General features: G+C 42.5%; 2 protein-coding genes across 3 annotated transcripts in view; one reads left to right on the top strand and one right to left on the bottom strand.

Moving 5' to 3' along the window:
- Positions 1–9,449: 9,449 nt before the first annotated feature.
- LOC115164363 (claudin-4-like) lies at positions 9,450–11,140 on the bottom strand. Its single transcript, XM_029716767.1, has one exon. It carries the CDS (start codon positions 10,942–10,944, stop codon positions 10,291–10,293), a length of 654 nt encoding a protein of 217 aa, XP_029572627.1. The 5' UTR covers positions 10,945–11,140; the 3' UTR covers positions 9,450–10,290.
- Positions 11,141–12,221: 1,081 nt separating this feature from the next.
- Positions 12,222–22,010, top strand: part of LOC115164365 (septin-2) — a 50,044-nt gene continuing 40,255 nt past the window's right edge. For both annotated transcript variants that reach the window (XR_003869906.1, XM_029716771.1), the window contains exons 1-5: positions 12,222–12,341; positions 19,725–19,776; positions 20,225–20,324; positions 20,529–20,615; positions 21,199–21,322. Coding sequence is in view for 1 of the 2 variants with exons in the window: in XM_029716771.1 (XP_029572631.1) it covers positions 19,750–19,776; positions 20,225–20,324; positions 20,529–20,615; positions 21,199–21,322 (338 nt within the window). In the remaining variant the exon portion in view is untranslated. The remainder of the gene's footprint in view (positions 12,342–19,724; positions 19,777–20,224; positions 20,325–20,528; positions 20,616–21,198; positions 21,323–22,010) is intronic.

Consider the following 22,010-nt stretch of genomic DNA (forward strand, 5'->3'; position numbering starts at 1 on the left):
ATTGTAACATACTCTGTTTCACAGAAACATGGCTCTCTCGAGATATACTCTATAAAGCCAGTTGGGTTTTCAGTACATCGCGCTGACAGGAACAAACATCTCTCCGGGAACCAGAAGGGTGGAGGTATATGTTTTATGATTAACGACTTATGGTGTAACTGTGATAACATACAGGAACTCAAGTCCGTCTGTTCACCCGACCTAGAATATCCTACAATCTAATGCCGAACGTACTATCTCCTGAGAGAATTTGCAGCGGTCTGTATCTCCCCTCAAGCCGATACCACGACGGCCCTCAAAGAACTTCACTGGACTTTATGCAAACTGGAAACCACATATCCTGAGGCTGCATTTATTGTTTTAACAAAGCAAATTTGAGAAAAAGGCTTCCAAAAATCTATCAACATATTGTTTGTTGTACTCACGCTGCTAAAACTCTCGATCATTGTTATACTACCTTCCAGAATGTATATAAGGCCCTCGCCCGCCCTCCAATCGACAAATTAGACCACGATTCCATCTTGCTCCTCCCCTCCTACAGGCAGAAACTCAAACAGGAAGCACCCGTGGTAAGGACTATTCAACACTGGTCTGACCAATAGCAATCCACGCGCCAAGATTGTTTTTTATCACGTGGACTGGGATATGTTCAGAGTAGCTTCAGAAAATAATATCGACACATATACCGATACGGTGAATGCATAGGAGATGTTGTACCACTGTGACTTAAAACCTACCCCAACAAGAAACCGTGGATGGATAGATGGGAGCATTTGCGCAAAACTGAAAGCATGGACAACCGCATTTAACCAGGGCAAGAAGACTGGGAATATGGAAAAATACAAACAGTGTATTTATTGCCTCCGCAAAGCCTAAATGTCGGTATAGGGACGTATGTGGCAGGGTCTACAGACAATCATGGATTATTAAAGGAAAACCAGCCACGTTGCGGACACCGACGTCTTGCATCCGGACAGGCTGAACACCTTCACTGGCTTTGAGGAAAATACAGTGGCACTGACACGACCCGCTATCAAGGACTGTGGGCTCTCCTTCTCCTTGGCCAACTTGAGTAAGTAATTTATGAGTGTTAACCCTCGCAGGGATGTCGGCCCAGATGGGATCCCTAGCCTCGTCCACAAAGCATACGCAGACCAGCTGGCTGGTGTTTTTACAGATATGTTCAATCTCTCCCTATTGTCCCCACATGCTTCAAGAAGGCCACCATTGTCCCTGTACCTAAGAAAGCAAAGGTTATTGAACTAAATGACTATCGCCCCATAGCACTCACAGTTCTATTGGCTGCTATATTTAACATTCAGCAAACAAGAGCTTGCGTCCCTTTTCGAATAGTCTATTGGTATAAGAAATGCTTAAAAAATTATGTCCAGCAAGCTATTCTAGTATAGCTTTTCATGCGTGGTACTCCAAGAGCTAAGGAGAGCAATTTTTAAGGAGAGGCCAGCATAGCACAGGTGTGTGCATATTGCGCAACAAACAGACATTAGAAGCTTATTATGCATAACCCATCATTAATTAGCTAAAGGCTATAAGGCTAATACTGCATTTAATGTATTACCTGAAAGAGGTAGATTAGGACATCTAAAAAAAGAATTGTCCCTTTTTCAGGACCCTGTCTTTCAAAGATAATTCGTAAAAATCCAAATATCTTCATTGAAAGGGTTTAAAACTGTTTCCCATGCTTGTTCAATGAACCATAAACAATTAATGAGCATGCACCTGTGGAACGGCATTAAGACACTAACAGCTTACAGACGGTAGGCAATTAAGGTCACAGTTATGAAAACTTAGTACACTAAAGAGGCATTTCGAATTACTCTGAAAAACACCAAAAGAAAGATGCCCATGGTCCTTGCTCATCTGCTGAACGTGCCGTAGGCATGCTGCAAGGAGGCATGAGGACTGCAGATGTGGCCATGGCAATAAATTGCAATATCTGTAGTGTGAGACGCCTAAGACAGCGCTACAGAGAGACAGGACGGACAGCTGATCGTCCTCGCAGTGGCAGACCCCGTGTCACAACACCTGCACAGGATTGGTACATCCGAACATCACACCTGCGGGACAGGTACAGGATGGCAACAACAACTGCCCGAGTTACACCAGGAACGCACAATCCCTCCATCAGTGCACAGACTGTCCGCAATAGGCTGAGAGAGGCTGGACTGACTGAGGGCTTGTAGAACTGTTGTAAGGCAGGTTCTCACCAGACATCACCGGCAACAATGTCGCCTATGGGCACAAACCCACCGTCGCTGGACCAGACAGTGCTCTTCACTGATGAGTCGCGGTTTTGTTTCACCAGGGGTGATGGTTGGATTCGAGTTTATCGTTGAAGGAATGAGCGTTACACCGAGGCCTGTACTCTGGAGCGGGATTGAGGTGGAGGGTCCGTCATGGTCTGGGGCGGTGTGTCACAGCATCATCGGACTGAGCTTGTTGTCATTGCAGGCAATCTCAATGCTGTGCGTTACAGGGAAGACATCCTCCTCCTTCATGTGGTACCCTTCCTGCAGGCTCATCCTGACATGACCCCCCAGCATGACAATTCCACCAGCCATACTGTTCGTTCTGTGTGTGATTTCTTGCAAGACAGGAATGTCAGTGTTCTGCCATGGCCAGCGAAGAGCCCGGATCTCAATCCCATAGAGCACGTCTGGGACCTGTTGGATCGGAGTGTACAGTGAGGGAAAAAAGTATTTGATCCCCTGCTGATTTTGTACGTTTGCCCACTGACAACGAAATTATCAGTCTACAATTTTAATGGTAGGTTTATTTGAACAGTGAGAGACAGAATAACAACAAAAAAATCCAGAAAAACACATGTCAAAAATGTTATAAAATTATTTACATTTTAATGAGGGAAATAAGTATTTGACCCCTCTGCAAAACATGACTTAGTACTTGGTGGCAAAACCCTTGTTGGCAATCACAAAGGTCAGACCTTTCTTGTCCCTGACATCCTTGGAGAGCTCTTTGGTCTTGGCCATGGTGGAGAGTTTGGAATCTGATTGATTGCTTCTGGCTCCCAGGTGTCTTTTATACAGGTAACAAACTGAGATTAGGAGCACTCCCTTTAAGAGTGTGCTCCTAATCTCAGCTCGTTACCTGTATAAAAGACACCTGGGAGCCAGAAATCTTTCTGATTGAGAGGGGGTCAAATACTTATTTCCCTCATTAAAATGCAAATCAATTTATAACAATTTTGACATGCATTTTTCTGGATTCTTTGGTTGTTTATCTGTCTCTCACTGTTCAAATAAACCTACCATTAAAATTATAGACTGATAATTTCTTTGTCAGTGGACAAACGTACAAAATCAGCAGGGGATCAAATACTTTTTTCCCTCACTGTAAGGGCAAGGGCCATTCCCCCAAGAAATGTCCAGGAACTTGCAGGTGCCTTGGTGGAAGAGTGGGCTAACATCTCACAGCAAGAACTGGCAAATCTGGTACAGTCCATGAGGAGGAGATGCACTGCAGTACTTAATGCAGGTGGTGGTCACACCAGATACTGACTGTTACTTTTGATTACTTTTGACCCCCCCTTTGTTCAGGGACCCATTATTCAATTTCTGTTAGTCACATGTCTGTGGAACTTGTTCAGTTTATGTCTCAGTTGTTGAATCTTGTTATGTTCATACAAATATTTACACATGTTAAGTTTGCTGAAAATAAACGCAGTTGACAGTGAGAGGACGTTTCTTTTTTTGCTGAGTTTATATATAGGGCTATATATCAATCTAGAACACGATTATCTATTTTGGATGCAATTTTAATGAAGTTGATGGATAAAGAGAAAGACTGCCAGAGTGTGCTTGCACATGCACTGATGTAAAGCAGCTATATTCGAGGGATAGGCTGTTTTAAAACTCTGCAAATGCAATTTAAAACAAATTAAAAATAAGATGACCCCCAAAAACCAGATGGAAATGTGTAAATTCCGTCTTTATATTACTGTAGCATAGGTTATGCTGCAGCAAATGCATGGCTACCTGTCACAATAAAAAAGTTACCATGATGAGATGATAGATCCACATGCACTGTGAACTGTTCTCCATACTAAGATGGGCTGGCTGTCCCCACCCTGAGCGTTGATGATTCGTCATGCAGAGACCGTAGAGAAACCATATTTAGACATCTCATATAATTTAACAGTTCCATTTCACGCCATGCTGTTCATATAAATCATTTATTATAATTTACCGGTTTCTCTCAGTTATGTATCCTGGGAAAAGGGAGTGGTTTTGGGCGGTAAATCCTGGTAAATCTTGTTCTCTCCATTCAACCCTATTGGAAACATATGTTTACTTTGCCAAAGCAAGTGAAATGGGTAATAAACAAAAGTGAAATAAACAATAAAATTAACAGTAAACATTACACTCATAAACATTTCAAAGGAATAGAGACATTTCAAATGTCGTATTATGGCTATGTACAGTGTTGTAACAATAAATAAACATAAATATGGGTTGTATTTACAATGGTGTTTGTTCTTCACTGGTTGCCCTTTTCTTGTTGCAACAGGTCACAAATATTGCTGCTGTGATGGCACTGTGGTATTTCACCAAATAGAGATGTGAGTTTATCAAAATGTGATTTGTGGGACTGTAATCTGAGGGAAATATGTGTCACTAATATGGTCATACATTTGCCAGGAGGTTAGGAAGTGCCGCTGAGTTTCCACCTCCTTTTGTGGGCAGTGTGCACATAGCCTGTCTTCTCTTGTAAGCCAGGTCTGGCTTCGGCGGCCTCTCTCAATAGCAAGGCTATGCTCACTGAGTCTGTACATAGTCAAACCTTTCCTTAATTTTGGATCAGTCACATTGGTCAGGTACTCTGTCACTGTTTACTCTCTGTTTAGGGCCAAATAGCATTCCAGTTTTCTCCGTTTTTTTGTGACAAGTAATTATATTTTTGTTTTCTCATGATTTGTTTGGGTATAATTATGTTGCTGTCCTGGGGCTCTGTGGGGTCTGTTTGTGATTTTGAAACAGAGACCCAGGACCAGCTTGCTTAGGGGACTCTTCTCTAGGTTAATCTCTCTGTAGCTGATGACTTTGTTATGGAAGGTTTGGGCACCGCTTCCTTTTAGGTGGTTGTAGAATTGAATGTTTCTTTTCTGGATTTTGGTAATTAGCAGGTATCATACTAATTCTGTTCTGCATGCATTATTTGGTGTTTTACTTTGTACACAGAGGATCTTTTTGCAGAATTCTGCATGCAGAGTCTCAATTTGATGTTTGTCCCATTTTGTGAATTATTGGCTGGTGAGCGGACCCCAGACCTCAAAACCATAAAGGGCTATGGTTTCTATAACTGATTCAAGTATTTTTTGCCAGATTCTAATTGGGATGTCAAACTTTTGATGACGTAGAAGGCCCTTCTTGCCTTATCTCTCAGATTGTTCACAGATTTGTGAAAGTTGCCTATGGTGCTGATGTTTAGGCCGAGGTATGTATCATTTTTTTGTTTGTACTCTAGGGCATTGGTGTCTAGATGGAACTTGTATTTGTGGTCCTGGCAACTGGACTTTTTTTGGAGCACCATTATTTTGTCTTACTTACATTTACTGTCAGTGCCAGGTATGACAGAATCTGTGCAGAAGATAAGATCTAGATGCTCTTGTATGCCCTCCTTGGTTGGGGACAGAAGCACCAGATCAGCAAACAGTAGACATTTGACTTCAGATTCTAGTAGGGTGAGGTCGGGTGCCCTTGCCAATTCGTTGATATACAGTGAGGGAAAAAAGTATTTGATCCCCTGCTGATTTTGTACGTTTGCCCACTGACAAAGAAATGATCGGTCTATAATTTAAATGGTAGGTTTATTTGAACAGTGAGAGACAGAATAACAACAAAAAAATCCAGAAAAACGCATGTCAAACATTTTATAAAATTATTAGCATTTTAATGAGGGAAATAAGTATTTGACCCCTCTGCAAAACATGACTTAGTACTTGGTGGCAAAACCCTTGTTGGCAATCACAGTGGTCAGACGTTTCTTGTAGTTGGCCACCAGGTTTGCACACATTTTTTGTCCCACTCCTCTTTGCAGATCTTCTCCAAGTCATTAAGGTTTCGAGACTGACGTTTGGCAACTCGAACCTTCAACTCCCTCCACAGATTTTCTATGGGATTAAGGTCTGGAGACTGGCTAGGCCACTCCAGGACCTTAATGTGCTTCTTCTTGAGCCACTCCTTTGTTGCCTTGGCCGTGTGTTTTGGGTCATTGTCATGCTGGAATACCCATCCACGACCCATTTTCAATGCCCTGACTGAGGGAAGGTGGTTCTCACCCAAGATTTGACGGTACATGGCCCCGTCCATCGTCCCTTTGATGCGGTGAAGTTGTCCTGTCCCCTTAGCAGAAAAACACCCCCAAAGCATAATGTTTCCACCTCCATGTTTGACGGTGGGGATGATGTTCTTGGGGTCATAGGCAGCATTCCTCCTCCTCCAAACATGGCGAGTTGAGTTGATGCCAAAGAGCTCCATTTTGGTCTCATCTGACCACAACACTTTCACCCAGTTTTCCTCTGAATCATTCATATGTTCATTGGCAAACTTCAGACGGGCATGTATATGTGCTTTCTTGAGCAGGGGGACCTTGTGGGCGCTGCAGGATTTCAGTCCTTCACGGCGTAGTGTGTTACCAATTGTTTTCTTGGTGACTATGGTCCCAGCTGCCTTGAGATCATCGACAAGATCCTCCCATGTAGTTCTGGGCTGATTCCTCACCGTTCTCATGATCATTGCAACTCCACGAGGTGAGATCTTGCATGGAGCCCCAGGCCGAGGGAGATTGACAGTTCTTTTGTGTTTCTTCCATTTGCGAATAATCGCACCAACTGTTGTCACCTTCTCACCAAGCTGCTTGGCGATGGTCTTGTAGCCCATTCCAGCCTTGTGTAGGTCTACAATCTTGTCCCTGACATCCTTGGAGAGCTCTTTGGTCTTGGTTATGGTGGAGAGTTTGGAATCTGATTGATTGATTGCTTCTGTGGACAGGTGTCTTTTATACAGGTAACAAACTGAGATTAGGAGCACACTCTTAAAGGGAGTGCTCCTAATCTCAGCTTGTTACCTGTATAAAAGACACCTGGGAGCCAGAAATCTTTCTGATTGAGAGGGGGTCAAATACTTATTTCCCTCATTATAATGAAAATCAATTTATAACATTTTTGACATGCGTTTTTTCTGGATTTTTTGGTTGTTATTCTGTCTCTCACTGTTCAAATAAACCTACCATTAAAATGATAGACTGATCATTTCTTTGCCAGTGGGCAAACGTACAAAATCAGCAGGGGATCAAATACTTTTTTCCCTCACTGTATATGGTGAAGAAGGTGGGGCTCAAGCTGCATCCCTGTCTCACCCCACAGCCCTGTGGAAAGAAATGTGTTTTTTGCCAATTTTAACCGCACACATGTTTGTGTACATGGATTTTATAATGTTGTATGTTTTTCCCCTAACACCGCTTTTCATCAATTTGTACAGTAGAATATCATGCAAAATTGAGTCAAAAGCTTTTTTGAAATTAACAAAGCATGAAAAGACTTTGCCTTTTGTTTTGGCTTGTTTATTTGTCAGTTAGGGTGTGCAGGGTGAATACGTGGTCTGTCGTACGGTAATTTGGTGAAAAGCCAATTTGACATTTGCTCAGTACATTGTTTTCACTGAGGAAATGTACGAGTTGTTAATGATAATGCTGTTAATGATAATGCAGAAGTTGCTGTTGACGCATATCCCGTGGTAGTTATTGGGGTCAAATTTGTCTCCACTTTTGTGGATTGGGGTGCTCAGTCCTTGCTTCCAAATATTGGGAAAATATCAGAGCTGAGAATGATGTTTAAGTATAGCCAATTGGAATTTGTGGTCTGTATATTTTATAATTTAATTTAGGATACCATCAACACCACAGGCCTTTTTGGGTTGGAGGGTTTGTATTTTGTCCTGTAGTTCATTCAATATAATTGGAGAATCCAGTGGATTCCGGAAGTCTTTAATTGCTGATTCTAAGATTTGTATTTGATCATCTATATATGCCTTTGCTGTTTGTTCTTTGTTATATAGCCAAAAAGTTTGGATAAGTGGTTCATCACATACATCTCCGTTTTGAATAGATAACTCTTTGTGTTGTTGTTTGTTTAGTGTGTTCCAATTTTCCCAGAAGTGGTTAGATTCTATGGATTCTTGAAATATATTGAACTGATTTCTGACGTGCTGTTCCTTCTTTTTCCATAGTGTATTTCTGTATTGTTTTAGTGATTCACCATAGTGAAGGCACAGACTCAGGTTTTCTGGGTCTCTATGTTTTCGGGTTGGATAGGTTTCTCAATTTCTTTATTAGGTGTGTGACAGAGCTGCAGGAGTTGTGACCTGGTTTTGTTGGTTGTTTTGTGATAGTTGTGTCAAGGGGGGCATATTTGTGAGGGAATGTTGTCACCTCCAGGTAAGTGTTTGTCTGTGCTGAGAGTGTCAGGTTCTTGTCCAGTTCTGGCATGTTGGTCACCACAGACTAGTACATGTCCCTGGGCCTGGAAATGATTGAGATCCCCCTCTAGGATGGAGAAGCTGTCATTGTTAAAGTATGGGGATTCTATTGGGGGATATAGGTTGCACACATGAGGAAATGTTTCTCTGTTGAGATAATTTCCTTATTAATTTGTAGCCAGATGTAAAATGTTCCTGTTTTGATTAATTTAATAGAGTGGGTTAGGTCTGCTCTATACCAAATTAACGTACCCCCTGAGTCTCTTCCCTGTTTCACACTTGGTCGTTTAGTAGATGGGACTACCAGCTCCCTATAACCTAGAGCGCAACCAGTGGGTCCATCTCCTCTATACCATGTTTCTTTTAGGATGGCAATGTCCGTATTTCCAATTTCTTTGATGAAGTCTGGGTGAAGTCTGGTGATATTAGTCCCACCAGGAAAGTTGTTTTGCCATCCCAATCAGCCACTCTTAAACCACACAATCACAATCAGGCCTACATAACCAAACCCACCCATTGGCGGGAAAGAGCCATAGTGGTGGAAAGACAGACATGCGGGAAGACGTTTCCAGCACATTCTCCCGAGCTTCAATTTACACGCCTGCTAAACAGCTGCGGTGGGTAGAGGGAGAGCTGGCCGAAAGGGGGATTGGGTCGGGGAGTATTGTGTGCTGAACAGCAGAGCCCCACTCTAGCTGAATAGGTATTGTCATCTGGATTTATAGTTCACCAAAGTACTTTCTCCTGCTGTGGGGGTTTACAACCGCCAGGCTGGGATTTGGGGAACCACGGTGGGAACACGACGCATTGCGTGCAGGCCCAACCAGAAATAATATTAAGGACTTACAAACTACATGTTCTGATGTTTTGGTACCTTATTCTATTAATTCAACTACATTTCGATTAGTTTAAATGAAACACGTAAACAAATACTTTAAACAATATCCGTTTAATGTCAGTGTAACAACGGAAAGAAGAATATTGCATCAAATACATAATGGATCTTTACATCAAAACCAGTCAGTAAAACAGCAGTGTATTCCTAAAAATCCATGACAAGAAACACATCCGGCACAATATGTACATATATAAAACACAAGTTTGCAAAATGTTTTGTTTTATCTTAAAATAATTTAGACTCCAGAACAGGTGTTGTGGCCATCCTATATTTGACATCTAAATCTATGGTCCTAATTTGTGTAATATATGTGATTTCCCGCTGTTATAGACAAATGTTAGAATGTCTGAGTTGTGTATTGGTTTGAAAATAGGCCAACATGTTTTTGTCGATTTTTCCGAAGTCTCCATTGTCCAAAAACCTTTTAAGTGGTTTGGAGTGCAACCACTCTGAAGGCACTGTAGCCTACACTGAAGTAAAAAGACAGTAGATATATTGTCATTAAAACTTCCTTTAGAAAAACAAATTCTGGTAAACATTTCTAAATGCAAAGGATTATGAGCAATTATAGAAAATATAGCCCGTGACATTTAAAACAATACTGTACCTAAAACAAAGACGCTCCTTTTTGTCATTGGCTATCACTTTAGGCTATACGCATAGTCTCCAAACGTTTATTTTCTTCTGTTTGCAAAAAAGGATGAATGAAAATGTTCTCCAATATTGTGTTTTGTTTAAAGTCAGTGTTACAAAAGGGAATGACGCTTTCATTGATTTCAAAGTTCAGAGTAAACTGCAGGTGCAAAAAAAAACGTTTTTCAAAAAAACACATTTAAGCACAGCCTAGCCACCCCATTATGAGGGTGAGACGCAGGGCTACACATAATTCCTTTTGTCATAGTCCACGGTCCCGTTCGGTGTGGCCCGTTTGGTCGGGGCATATTTGGCCGAATAGCCCGAATTCCCGTTAGAAGGACAGGAGCAGCAGAGTAGCGCGCCCCCGATCAGCAGGAGCGCAGTCGCCGCCCAACCGATGTAGAGCGCAGCCCCAATCTCCCTCTTCTTGGACCCGGGCACCTGTGGGTTGTAGAAATCCGAGATGATGTTGTTGGCCATCCAGCAGAGAGGGACTAAAACAAACAAGCCACTGATTATGTAGATAACCCCTCCGGCGTTCACCACCCGGGCTTTAACGTTCTCGTCATTGATGCAGTTGGTGCACTGCGCCCCGGCGATCACCACCATTAGCCCCAGCACGCCAAACACACATGAGATGACGGTCAGGGCTCGCGCCGCTTGCAGGTCGTGGCCAAGCGCAAGGACCGAGTCGTGCACCTTGCATTGCATCTGGCCGGTGCTCTGCACCACACAGGACATCCAGAGCCCATCCCAGATGGTCTGTGCCACCACAATGTTGGCCTCAATGAACGCCGTCACCTTCCACATGGGCAGCCCGCAAACGACCATCACCAGTAGCGAGCCAATGACGCACAGTCCCAGTCCAAGGATCTCCAGTCCAGCGGACACCATCTTCGCTCCTTTTTAACGGATTTAAAAAAATAATATTTGTCCTCCTCTGTGTTTAACAACGCGTCTCAATCTGGAGGCTGCGCTTTAGGATATATTATCTTCAGTTAGGAAGTTGCTACAAATAGTCTACAAAATGATTTATTTTTTGTCAGTATGTTACTGACTGGCTGTAAAAACAACTGGTAGCATAGAGCGGCTGGACCACGGATATATTTTGAGTGGGGTGTGGGCGACTCCACAAGTGCTAAAGCCAGAGGATAAACTTTCACCCAATCAGAAGTCACCGCATCCTCTTAGCCCCAATGAGGAGGCAGGGAAATTGGATGAGAATGAACAAAGCCAGAGGAGCGATTTGTGTGTGTTTACAGTTATTCCGAAAATGGTTTAGTATGTTATTTGGTTAAATATAGGTTTGGGAACAAACGCAAAGGACACTTGGAAGACCAATTGACTGTAGGCTGTAATAAAACATGTTCTAACCAAATTGATTATTACTGGAATAGTCTTGTCTAGGCCTACACAATAATTAAATGGTATAATTTTTAAAGGAAACTCAGTAGAATTTAAGCACATGCAATGAATTGGTTGTACCCAGAGGATACTGTATATGGCTCTACCCAGACCTGCAACATTTATAGCCTATTAGAATCACATTCAATGTTGTTTTATTTAGTTGAATATTGTAACATTGTAATAATAGCAACAACAGAAAAACAACACACAGCCTTTAATGTAATCGCCCCATTCAGAGCAGTTTGGATTTCCCAATGCTGTGAAAGCTTGCGGTTTGCAGTTTATTGGCAACACAGTTGTAAGCAGGTGTAACTAACTAGTTACGTTACAAATGTTTTTTTTTTATGGTAGGTTAGGCTATATAATACATCTAGGCTACCATAGAACATTTCTTGAAATATATTTTATTGGAAAAAATGCATCCACCCCATGCACTCTCTCCCCGACTCAATGTTTTATTTTTTACTAAGTTTGCATTGACATCAAAACAAAGTTGCCATTTAGACAAGGCTTGTTACATTGTTAGTGTTGCGAGGCTAAAGCGAGTAGGCTAGGAGAAGGAATGTTTCCTCCTCCGTAACGACCAAAGCGTGTCAAGACATCAAAATCCGACGTCATTATCCATCAACAACGATAACCGCCTTGTGTAGAAACTGAGAAGCATGGCTGCCATTTTGGACGTTAAACTACCTATAGGCTACCTATTGTTGCACTTCCACCCAGTTTGAGCCGCAATGGACCCAGTGGCACTGACTCCCACCCGTGACAAACGGGCATCATGGGGCGGAACAATTGAGCGGTTTCTGAAATCTCTTTCCTGTCCTGGGATAGAAAGAAGAGGGGGAAATACTTATGTTTATTTCCATTTCATAAATTACACACAGGTAAGGTATCAAACGGTCGTATATTAATGTTTGTCTACCCGAATGAGTCTGATGAAAAAGGATTGAGCGTCTTGAGTGAGATTAACGTTACAGATAGTTGAAATTTGGCAACATGACACCGGTCACATGAGGAAAAACTGTTGCATGCTAAAGTTTTACATGAAACAAATAGTTTCATAGTGTTTCGCAAGTTTAATTGATAGGCCTGTTTCCTATTTAAGATAAGATACAATGTTTCCATATACAGTATATGCAATTATGCCAAACAAATTCCTATTCATTTGGCCGTTAAATTCTTCATAGTGTCTGGTGTGTTTGCAAAATGTCAATCTTTCCCAAACTGGGTGTGGACGTCAAAACTGTAGTAGACAACACAAGGCCAAAACATTTCCGCAACATTACAAATATCCTAACTTCTCATTCAAGGAAGGTACATTGAGTAACACAAAATACAAAATCAGAATACAAAACTTCACTTGTGACAACATTGACAATGCATTGTGAATAGGGGCAATTCCATTCTGAGAGTCTGATTTTTCACTTTTAAAAGGGTAGGTAGCATAAACGTATCACATGTAACAAATGGTTTTGCATTAGAATACACATCAAAAGTCCCAATGCAATGTTACACCTCTCTTTTCAATTTTTTTAGTTATTACATAAAACTGATCAGAATTCCGAAGAATGACGAAGTCATACAGTAAAAAACATTTGCAGGGGTTGACTTAATATGGAGGACCTGACGAGTCAGCCTATTTCCTATAATTCTAAACTCCAACAGAAAGAACTTAAAATGTATATTTTTAAATTAAACCAAATTGTTTTCACTCATGACTACTGGTTCCCATTACATTTTCAGCGAATTTACAAGCAAATACTTTATGAATTTATTGTTACAAATCAGCTTGCAAAGTTGCTTACCAACAAGCCTGCTAACGTTACGTTAGGACTACACCTAGCTCATTAAAGTAAACCAGCATTTTTTCGAAATACATAACGCTATCTTTTTATTTTATTTTATTTCACCTTTATTTAACCAGGTAGGCCAGTTGAGAAAAAGTTCTCATTTACAACTCGGACCTGGCCAAGATAAAGCAAAGCAGTGCGACAAAAACAACAACACAGAGTTACACATGGGATACGTACAGTCAATAACACAATAGAAAACCTGTATACAGTGTGTGCAAATTAAGTAAGGAGGTAAGGCAATAAATAGGCCATAGTGGCGAAGTAATTACAATTTAGCAATTAACACTAGAGTGATAGATGTGCAGATGAGGATGTGCAAGTAGAAATACTGGTGTGCAAAAGAGCAGAAAAAAAAACTAAAAATAAATATGGGGATGAGGTAGGTAGTAGGTTGGATGGGCTATTTACAGATGGGCTGTGTACAGCTGCAGCGATCGGGAAGCTGCTCTGACAGCCAATGCTTGAAGTTAGTGAGGGAGATATAAGTCTCCAACTTCTGTGATTTTTGCAATTCCTTCCAGTCATTGGCAGCAGAGAACTCATTTGGCAAATGAGGTGCTGGCTTTGGGGATGACCAGTGAAATATACCTGCTGGAGCGCATGCTACGGGTGGGTGTTGCTATGGTGACCAGTGAGCTGAGATAAGGTGGAGCTTTACCTAGCAAAGACTTATGGATGACCTGGAGCCAGTGGGTTTGGCGGCGAATATGTAGCGAGGACCTGCCAACGAGAGCATACAGTTCGCAATGGTGGGTAGTATATGGGGCTTTGGTGACAAAACGGATGGCACTGTGATAGACTGCATCCAATTTGCTGAGTAGCGTGTTAGAGGCTATTTTGTAAATTACATCGCCAAAGTCAAGGATCGGCAGGATAGTCAGTTTTACGAGAGGATGTTTAGCAGCATGAGTGAAGGAGGCTTTGTTGCGAAATAGGAAGCTGATTCTAGATTTAATTTTGGACTGGAGATGCTTAATATCAGTCTGTAAGGATAGTTTAAAGTCTAGCCAGACACCTAGGTATTTATAGTTGTCCACATATTCTAAGTCAGAACCGTCCAGAGCAGTGATGCTAGGCGGGCGGTTGGGTGCGGGCAGCGATTGGTTGAAGAGCATGCATTTAGTTTTACTAGCGTTTAAGAGCAGTTGGAGGCCACGGAAGGAGTGTTGTATGGCATCGAAGCTCGTTTGGAGGTTTGTTAAGACAGTGTCCAAAGAAGGGCCAGATGTTTACAGTATGGTGTTGTCTGCGTAGAGGTGGATCAAAGAATCACCCGCAGCAAGAGTGACATCATTGAAATATACAGAAAAAAGAGTCGGCCCGAGAATTGAACCCTGTGGCACCCCCATAGAGACTGCCAGAGGTTCGGACAACAGGCCCTCCAATTTGACACACTGAACTCTATCTGAGAAGTAGTTAGTGAACCAGGCAAGGCAGTCATTAGAGAAACCAAGGCTGTTGAGTCTGCCGATAAGAATACGGTGATTGACAGAGTTGAAAGCCTTGGCCAGGTCGATGAAGACGGCTGCACAGTACTGTTTTTTATCGATGGTGGTTATGATATTGTTTAGGACCTTGAGCGTGGCTGAGGTACACCCGTGACCAGCTCAGAAATCGGATTGATAGCAGAGAAGGTACGGTGGGATTCGAGATGGTTGGTGATCTGTTTGTTCACCTGGCTTTTGAAGACTTTAGAAAGTCAGGGCAGGATGGATATAGGTCTGTAACAGTTTGGGTCTAGAGTGTCTCCCCCTTTGAAGAGGGGGATGACTGCGGCCGCTTTCCAATCTTTAGGAATCTCAGACGATACGAAAGAGAGGTTGAACAGACTAGTAATAGTTAACAAAAAATGTTACTGGTATATGCAGCTATCTTAGTCAGCAAGCCAATCGGAGAATTGCCGATTGACGGCTGGGTTAGCTACCGAAGTCAAAGAAGAGCGAAGGAGAGGCCATTTCACCGGCAGAGGGAGAGTCAGTTAATCCAATAGCGATATTGTGAGGTAAATCCACATTGAATTTATCCGGTTTATCTCCATCACTGCTGACACTCGCAATGTACCGGTAGGTCGGTAGGAAATAGAGGTTGCAGGCTTCACGTTCAAGCTCGGCACAGCACCTGGTTTCAGTCAGTCTCATTCCAAATCCTGGCTTTCACTGGTTATACTAAGCAATCGAAGTTCCTCCAGAGTGAAATGAGCACCACATACATTTTTACATTTACATTTTAGTCATTGAGCAGACACTCTTATCCAGAGCGACTTACAGTAGTGAATGCATACATTTCATACATTTTTTTTCTCCGTACCGGTCCCCCATGGGAATCGAACCCACAACCCTGGCGTTGCAAACACCATGCTCTACCAACTGAGCCACACGGGTCGTGCGTATGGTTCCCATACTCCAATAAGCTCACTTCAACCGGATAAACCAGTCCCACTTCAAGGCTAGCTTCTCGTTTTTGGGCCACAAATGAGTCGTAACCCCGTCCTTGTGGGTATTACTGCACTCTGTGGGTATTACTGCACTAGCTACTAACGACAGAAAACTACTACAACACTCACTCGCTCGACTACCACTAACAAACGCACAGGAGAAGAGGAGATGCAGTTTTTCGGATGAATTTATATGGTTTCTTCTTTGTGGATGTACGTAGTAGCCCACAATACTTAATTTGGAATGTAATTACATGCTAGCATGGCTAGTAGCGAACGTTAGCCAGCTGGAACATAGCTAGGTAGCACCAGTTCTCCATATGATGTTGAGAAATAGTGCATTGTGGGTAGTTCAGAAGATTTCCAGAAATAAGTTAATAAATGTAAAAACGCTAAAACATAACTACATAACTTAACATAATAATGATAACATAATAATCATAACATAATTGTGACTACAACTAAGTTACTAAGTCTTGGACCACACTTACATTGGTGAGTTAAAAACTCATGCTTCCTTACCCTTTAAAATTTATGTCAAACAAAAACCAATGATTTCAAAAATAAACAAATCATCCAACTGCTTTTAACAATTTACATAGATCATTTGACAAAAACACATTTACTTGAAGAACAGTGCAGATGCAAAGTTTGGTAAGAGAATGGCGGAACAAATAGCACATTCTGTTACCAAACTTTGCACGGTTCTTCAGATGAGTTTTTTGTCAAAATGTCTGTGGAAATTGTTAAAAGTAGTCCTTTTGCATAGAGTTGTATGGTTTGTTTAACTTTGCAATCATTGGTTTTTGTTTGACATACATTTTAAAGTGAAAAATCAGAGATCCATTATGGTGGAATTGGCCAGATACTAAACTTAGGCCTACGCATCATTGAGTTAGGTCAGTACTGAGATGTGTATGCATTGTAGGAGTGCATAGCTTTATGATGTCACAGCATGAACAGATAGTAAAACGTGACATTGTATTGATATTGCTCTGCCATTTAACCTTGTGATCATCCCATGCTAGTCATACAGTAGCTAGGCCTTTGTGAATAGTGAAGCTTAACATTATGAGAACGTTTTCTTACCTTGTCAATAAGGCTGGGAATTGCCAGGGACCTCACGATATGATATCATGATACTTAGGTGCCAATACGATATGTATTGCAATTCGATACTGTGATTTTATTGCGATTCAATGTTCCAAACATTACTCACCATGTCTGCTGCAGAGGGAGAGCCATGAGAAAATTAGTTTTGATCAGTCATGCAAATAAGTGCTAAAAACAAATTGGTTCCCTATTTAAAAAGAAGATGGAGAACAAACTATGAAGGAAAACTACTGGAGTTTTAGTGCAGGTACAGCCAACTAGTGCAAAATAATATTGTGATATTGTCAAAATAATATTCCGATATGTAACTGTATCGATTTTTTTCCCCCCATCACTACTTGCCATCCAACTTTTATGTTGCTTGGCTATTTCCCTTTCTGTCCCCATCATAAAAGGGCCATCCTGTGCTTTTTCTAAAGTGTGTATTAGGAGTGGCCCTGCTGGTTTCCGTCTGCTTGAAAGGCCTCATTCTGCCCATTGTTGTGTTTTTTTAACTTATGGCTCAGACTGTAGAGAGCTCCTGAAACAGAGTATAACAGCTTTATTATTGTTGCCCACCATCACCTCCCAACCCCCAAAGGACCAATTTATTACAGTTGAGCCTCAAACCCCCCTCTGTGTGTGTATGTGTATAGGTATTGGTATGTGTATACATGTGTCTGCCAACTTTATCTTTTATCATGGTATTTCACTTTATCCATTCACTACCGAGTCATAGCATAGCTCAGATCAGGGTGGACTTTAGCTGCCATTTCTTGAAGAGGTTATTTTAATCAAGAGACCCAATTAAGCTTAAAGAATTCAAAATAATAATAACAAATATAGATTTGGTTATAGGTCTAAATAATTCTGTATGGTGTAAATGCTTTGTTTTAAGTTTCTGTGTGGTAGAGGTGAAGTGAATAGCTTCACTCCTACCACAGCCCCTCATGGCTTTAATCCAGCTAATAAATCAAGTGTAGACCTCACATGCCAGGACTTTGGCTTAACTAAGGTGGCTTTTTTCCTTCTTTGCCAAACCGTTTAATCTCCCTCAGTCCGGCCTTCTGATTGTGTTTGTGTGTGGGTGTGTGAGTTCGTAACAGCTTACAGAAGCCGATCAGGTAGCCTAGCGATTAAGAGCGTTGGGTAATTAACCGAAAGGTCTGCCCTTGATCAAGACAGTTAACTCCCGGTAACAACTGCTCCCCGGGCACCGATGACGTGGAAGTTGATTAAGGCAGCCTCCCGCACCTCTCTGATTCAGAGGGGTTGGGTTAAACGCGGAAGACACATTTTGGTTGAATGCATCCAGTTGTGCAACTGACTAAATATCCCCCGTTCCCTTTCCCTTATTAAGTGGGTATTATTGGCGCCTGCCTGTATCCCCCATAGTGTTGCCTTTGTGATATTACCGAAGTGATAATGGTACTGCTTAATTAATCTACTGCTGTTTCCCACAGAGACCGCCCAGGAATAACACTTTTCCCGGTGTGTGTGTGTGTGTGTGTGTGAGTGTGTGTGTGTGTGTGTGTGTGTGTGTGTGTGTGTGTGTGTGTGTGTGTGTGTGTGTGTGTGTGTGTGTGTGTAGGGGATACTTATTTAGTTGGTGATGAAATAGCTTGTTTAAATACAGACATAAAACATATCTCAAAAATGTATTTTGCATATTCAATAATTGCATTGTAACCTGTACAGTATGATGGCCCCTAGAATGTAGAGCTAGGTAACAGATTAATAATAATACTGCTGTAAATTAAATGTAGGATATCACTCGGATGCATAATTCTCCACTCAGCCGAATCTCACCCTGCGCTAGCCTGCTTTCTCCTGCTTGCTAAGGTCCATATCGCAAGCTAACCGCCTCTGTGAAGCTCCTGGTGGTGTGTGTGATTGCGGGCCAGCGGGAAAGAGGTCGGGCCAGCGGGACTGTGGTCGGGACCGCGGGCCGGTGCTTGTTTCCTCTCCTACCCCAGCGAGTGGTGATCCAAAAGGCCTCAGGAACGTGGAAGGATGAAAGGCCTCAGGAACGTGGAAAGATGAAAGGCCTCAGGAACCTGGGTGATAAACAGCCATTGTTCTCCTGAGAGCTCGATGAAACGGAGAGGGATATCTGGCCACGTCGCCTGCTGCGGAGATAGGAGGTCCTGGCTCCATGTAGAATAAATCAGTCTTCATCACTCTTTAATTGTTGCCAGACAATATTAAAGTGTCAGTTTCTTTTGTTTGTTTTTCTAATAAAGTTACATAACAGGGTTCAGTCGTCTCTGGCTGTGCTCACCATCTCTCTCCACTTTCGCCTTATCGCACACGACCTGTCAGTCAGTGCCCAGTGCATTAGTGATCAAATGGGGGGGGGGGGTTAGGCAGCGCAGGGCACCAGTTGTTGGCCATTATGTGATAATTTATCATTCGGGTTAATTTCTCTGTCATCTAAGTAGTACCATTGAGTAGGACAGCAGGAGCCTAACTAAACAAACCAGGCCCTTACTGGAGGTCTGGGAATCAACTTGATGCCCACCCTGTTTCTGCTCCATCCACTGACTGTGATGCAGAGTTAATGGGGTTGGCTGTGAGTGACTGGATGTCAGTGCAGTCTTAAAGTGACCTAGTGTGGATGCTGTCAGTGTCATTATTATTATTCAGAATGCCGATGATAGTGACTACTGCAAATGAATGGTAGTACTGTAGTAGGAGTTATGACTGCAGGCTTGGTGGTGAGTGATTATACAGTTGTTGTCTATGAGATGGTGATGCCAGTCTACTGCTTACAACAATGCTACTGTACATTGTTGCCTTTCCAAGAAGACAAGTTTAGTAAAGCAGAAACAGACTAGCACCCAGGCTAATGTTACATTGTGACTTATCTGATGTCTTGTTTCTTGCAGGTTTAGGTGACCAGCAACAGTGACCATGTCTCAGTCTGGAGAGAAAGGGAAGGTGAGTGTGCCCTTACCACTTCCACACACACACACACACACACACACACACACACACACACACACACACACACACACACACACACACACACACACACACACACACACACACACACACACACACACACACACACACACACACACACACACACATTGGGGGTGCACATACAGAGCACACATAGAGAGCGATCATCCTAGCCCAGAGGACATCCTGTATAAATGCTTCCGTTTCATCGGCAGCTTTATTGCTTTTGGGATTTTCTCATCCATTTAATCTCAATTACCACAGACCATCTCACACACACATCTCCTAAACACTGGAGATGAAGAATGTCAGGGTGGAAAGAGAGAGAGGGAGGGAGAGAAACAATTCAAGACCCCTCTTCCAATGCTAACCCTATTGAGTTATATAATACTGTACATTACCTCTATAACCATGTGTTTGTCAGTTCCCTGAGGCGGCGGGATATGTGGGTTTTGCCAACCTGCCCAACCAGGTACACAGGAAGTCCGTGAAGAAGGGATTTGAGTTCACCCTCATGGTCGTTGGTGAGTATGACTTATTACACAACTATTTTGATTCAATTCAGGAGAATTTAAGAGAAGCTTACCTATGCCTACACAGTAGTTATTTTGTGGCAGAATGCTGTCTAGTTGAGGGCTGTGTCCCAAATGGCGCCCTTTTCCCTACAGTAACCTTGTATATATGTATAGATCCTAGAGTACTATGCCTGGTCTGTATTTCTCCTGCAGGAGAGTCTGGTCTTGGCAAGTCTACGCTGATCAACAGCTTGTTTCTGACAGACCTCTACCCAGAGAGATACATCCCTGGGGCCGCAGGTGAACACAAACGCATGCACGCACACACACACACAGGACATAAGCAAGGAGGAATGAGTTCTGCTCTCAGACCAGACAGCGCATACACACACACACACACACACACACACACACTGTAATAACAGAGAAAGGTCTGTTTTCAGCTGTCTCCAGCATTGTATTGCCTGGAGTGGAATGTTAAGAATGTTTATTTTGTATTAGTCTTGAAAAGGCCCATCCCCTCTTATGACTTAGATTTTTGTCCAGTCTGAAAATGCACCTCCAGCTCCTACCACTTTTGTGCTTGTAGTTCTGAAGGGATAGGATAGGTGTAAGCAATATGGTGATGGCTTATAGTAGCAACTTCTGCCATACTGCTTACACCTGTCCAGTGCCTGAAGATCTGCATAAGGATATTGTGTCCAGAGGCTTGGCTTAGGCAGATTTTGTTATTTAAGCTCTAAAGTCACATGGAATAGAAACTTTGATGTGAAAAGTAATGAAACTACTTATTATTAAGCTGTGTCCCCTGGGATCCCTCTAAACTTAACCTAGTGTTTTACACACAATGAAAAGGTATTTCCTTTTGTCTCCTCCTTTGTAGAGAAGATTGAGCGGACAGTGCAGATAGAAGCCAGTACGGTGGAGATTGAAGAGAGAGGAGTGAAGCTCCGTCTTACTGTGGTCGACACCCCCGGATACGGAGATGCCATCAACAGCCAGGACTGGTGTGTGTACAATGATGGCAGGAGCAGTTATTATTCCTGTGCCCTTGCCTCCATCAGCTGCTGTGTGGGCTCTCTCCCTCCCCCTCCTCCCTCTCTCAGCTCCGTTTCCTTTTGATTGTCCTGATATACCTGTGTTTGGGCCTGTTGGTTTGACATACAACTCAGGGTTGGTGACAACTGGCAGTGATCTAAGGGCTAGGCTGAGTGCAATAGAGCAGGTTAGCAGCTTTCAGTGGTGTTGGTAACAACAAAGGGACAACAGTACATTTGACATTTTAGTCATTTAGCAGACACTCTTATCCAGAGCAATTAAGTGTCTTGCTTAAGGGCACATCAACAGATTTATTTACCTAGTCAGCACGGGGATTTGAACCAGCAACCTTTCGGTTAAGCTGTTAACAGCTAGGCTACCTGCCGCCCCATTAGCAGGTGTTAAGGATATGCTTACATCCAGAGTTGGGATCATTCTATTTCAATTCCATTTCCATTCCTCTCAGAATTAGTCAAGGCATTTTCTGGAGTTGCTATGGAATAGACCACAACACTACCTAGGTCCAATAGGGTGAGGTGAATATAGGACAGAGGTGAACTGCATCCCAAATGGCACCCAATTTCCTATATAGTGCACTACTTTTGCCCAGAATAGTGCTCTATACACGGAATAGGGTGCCATTTGGGATGCAGACTT

The sequence above is a fragment of the Salmo trutta genome, chromosome 27 (assembly GCF_901001165.1).
Source record: "Salmo trutta chromosome 27, fSalTru1.1, whole genome shotgun sequence".
Taxonomy (NCBI): Eukaryota; Metazoa; Chordata; class Actinopteri; order Salmoniformes; family Salmonidae; genus Salmo; species Salmo trutta.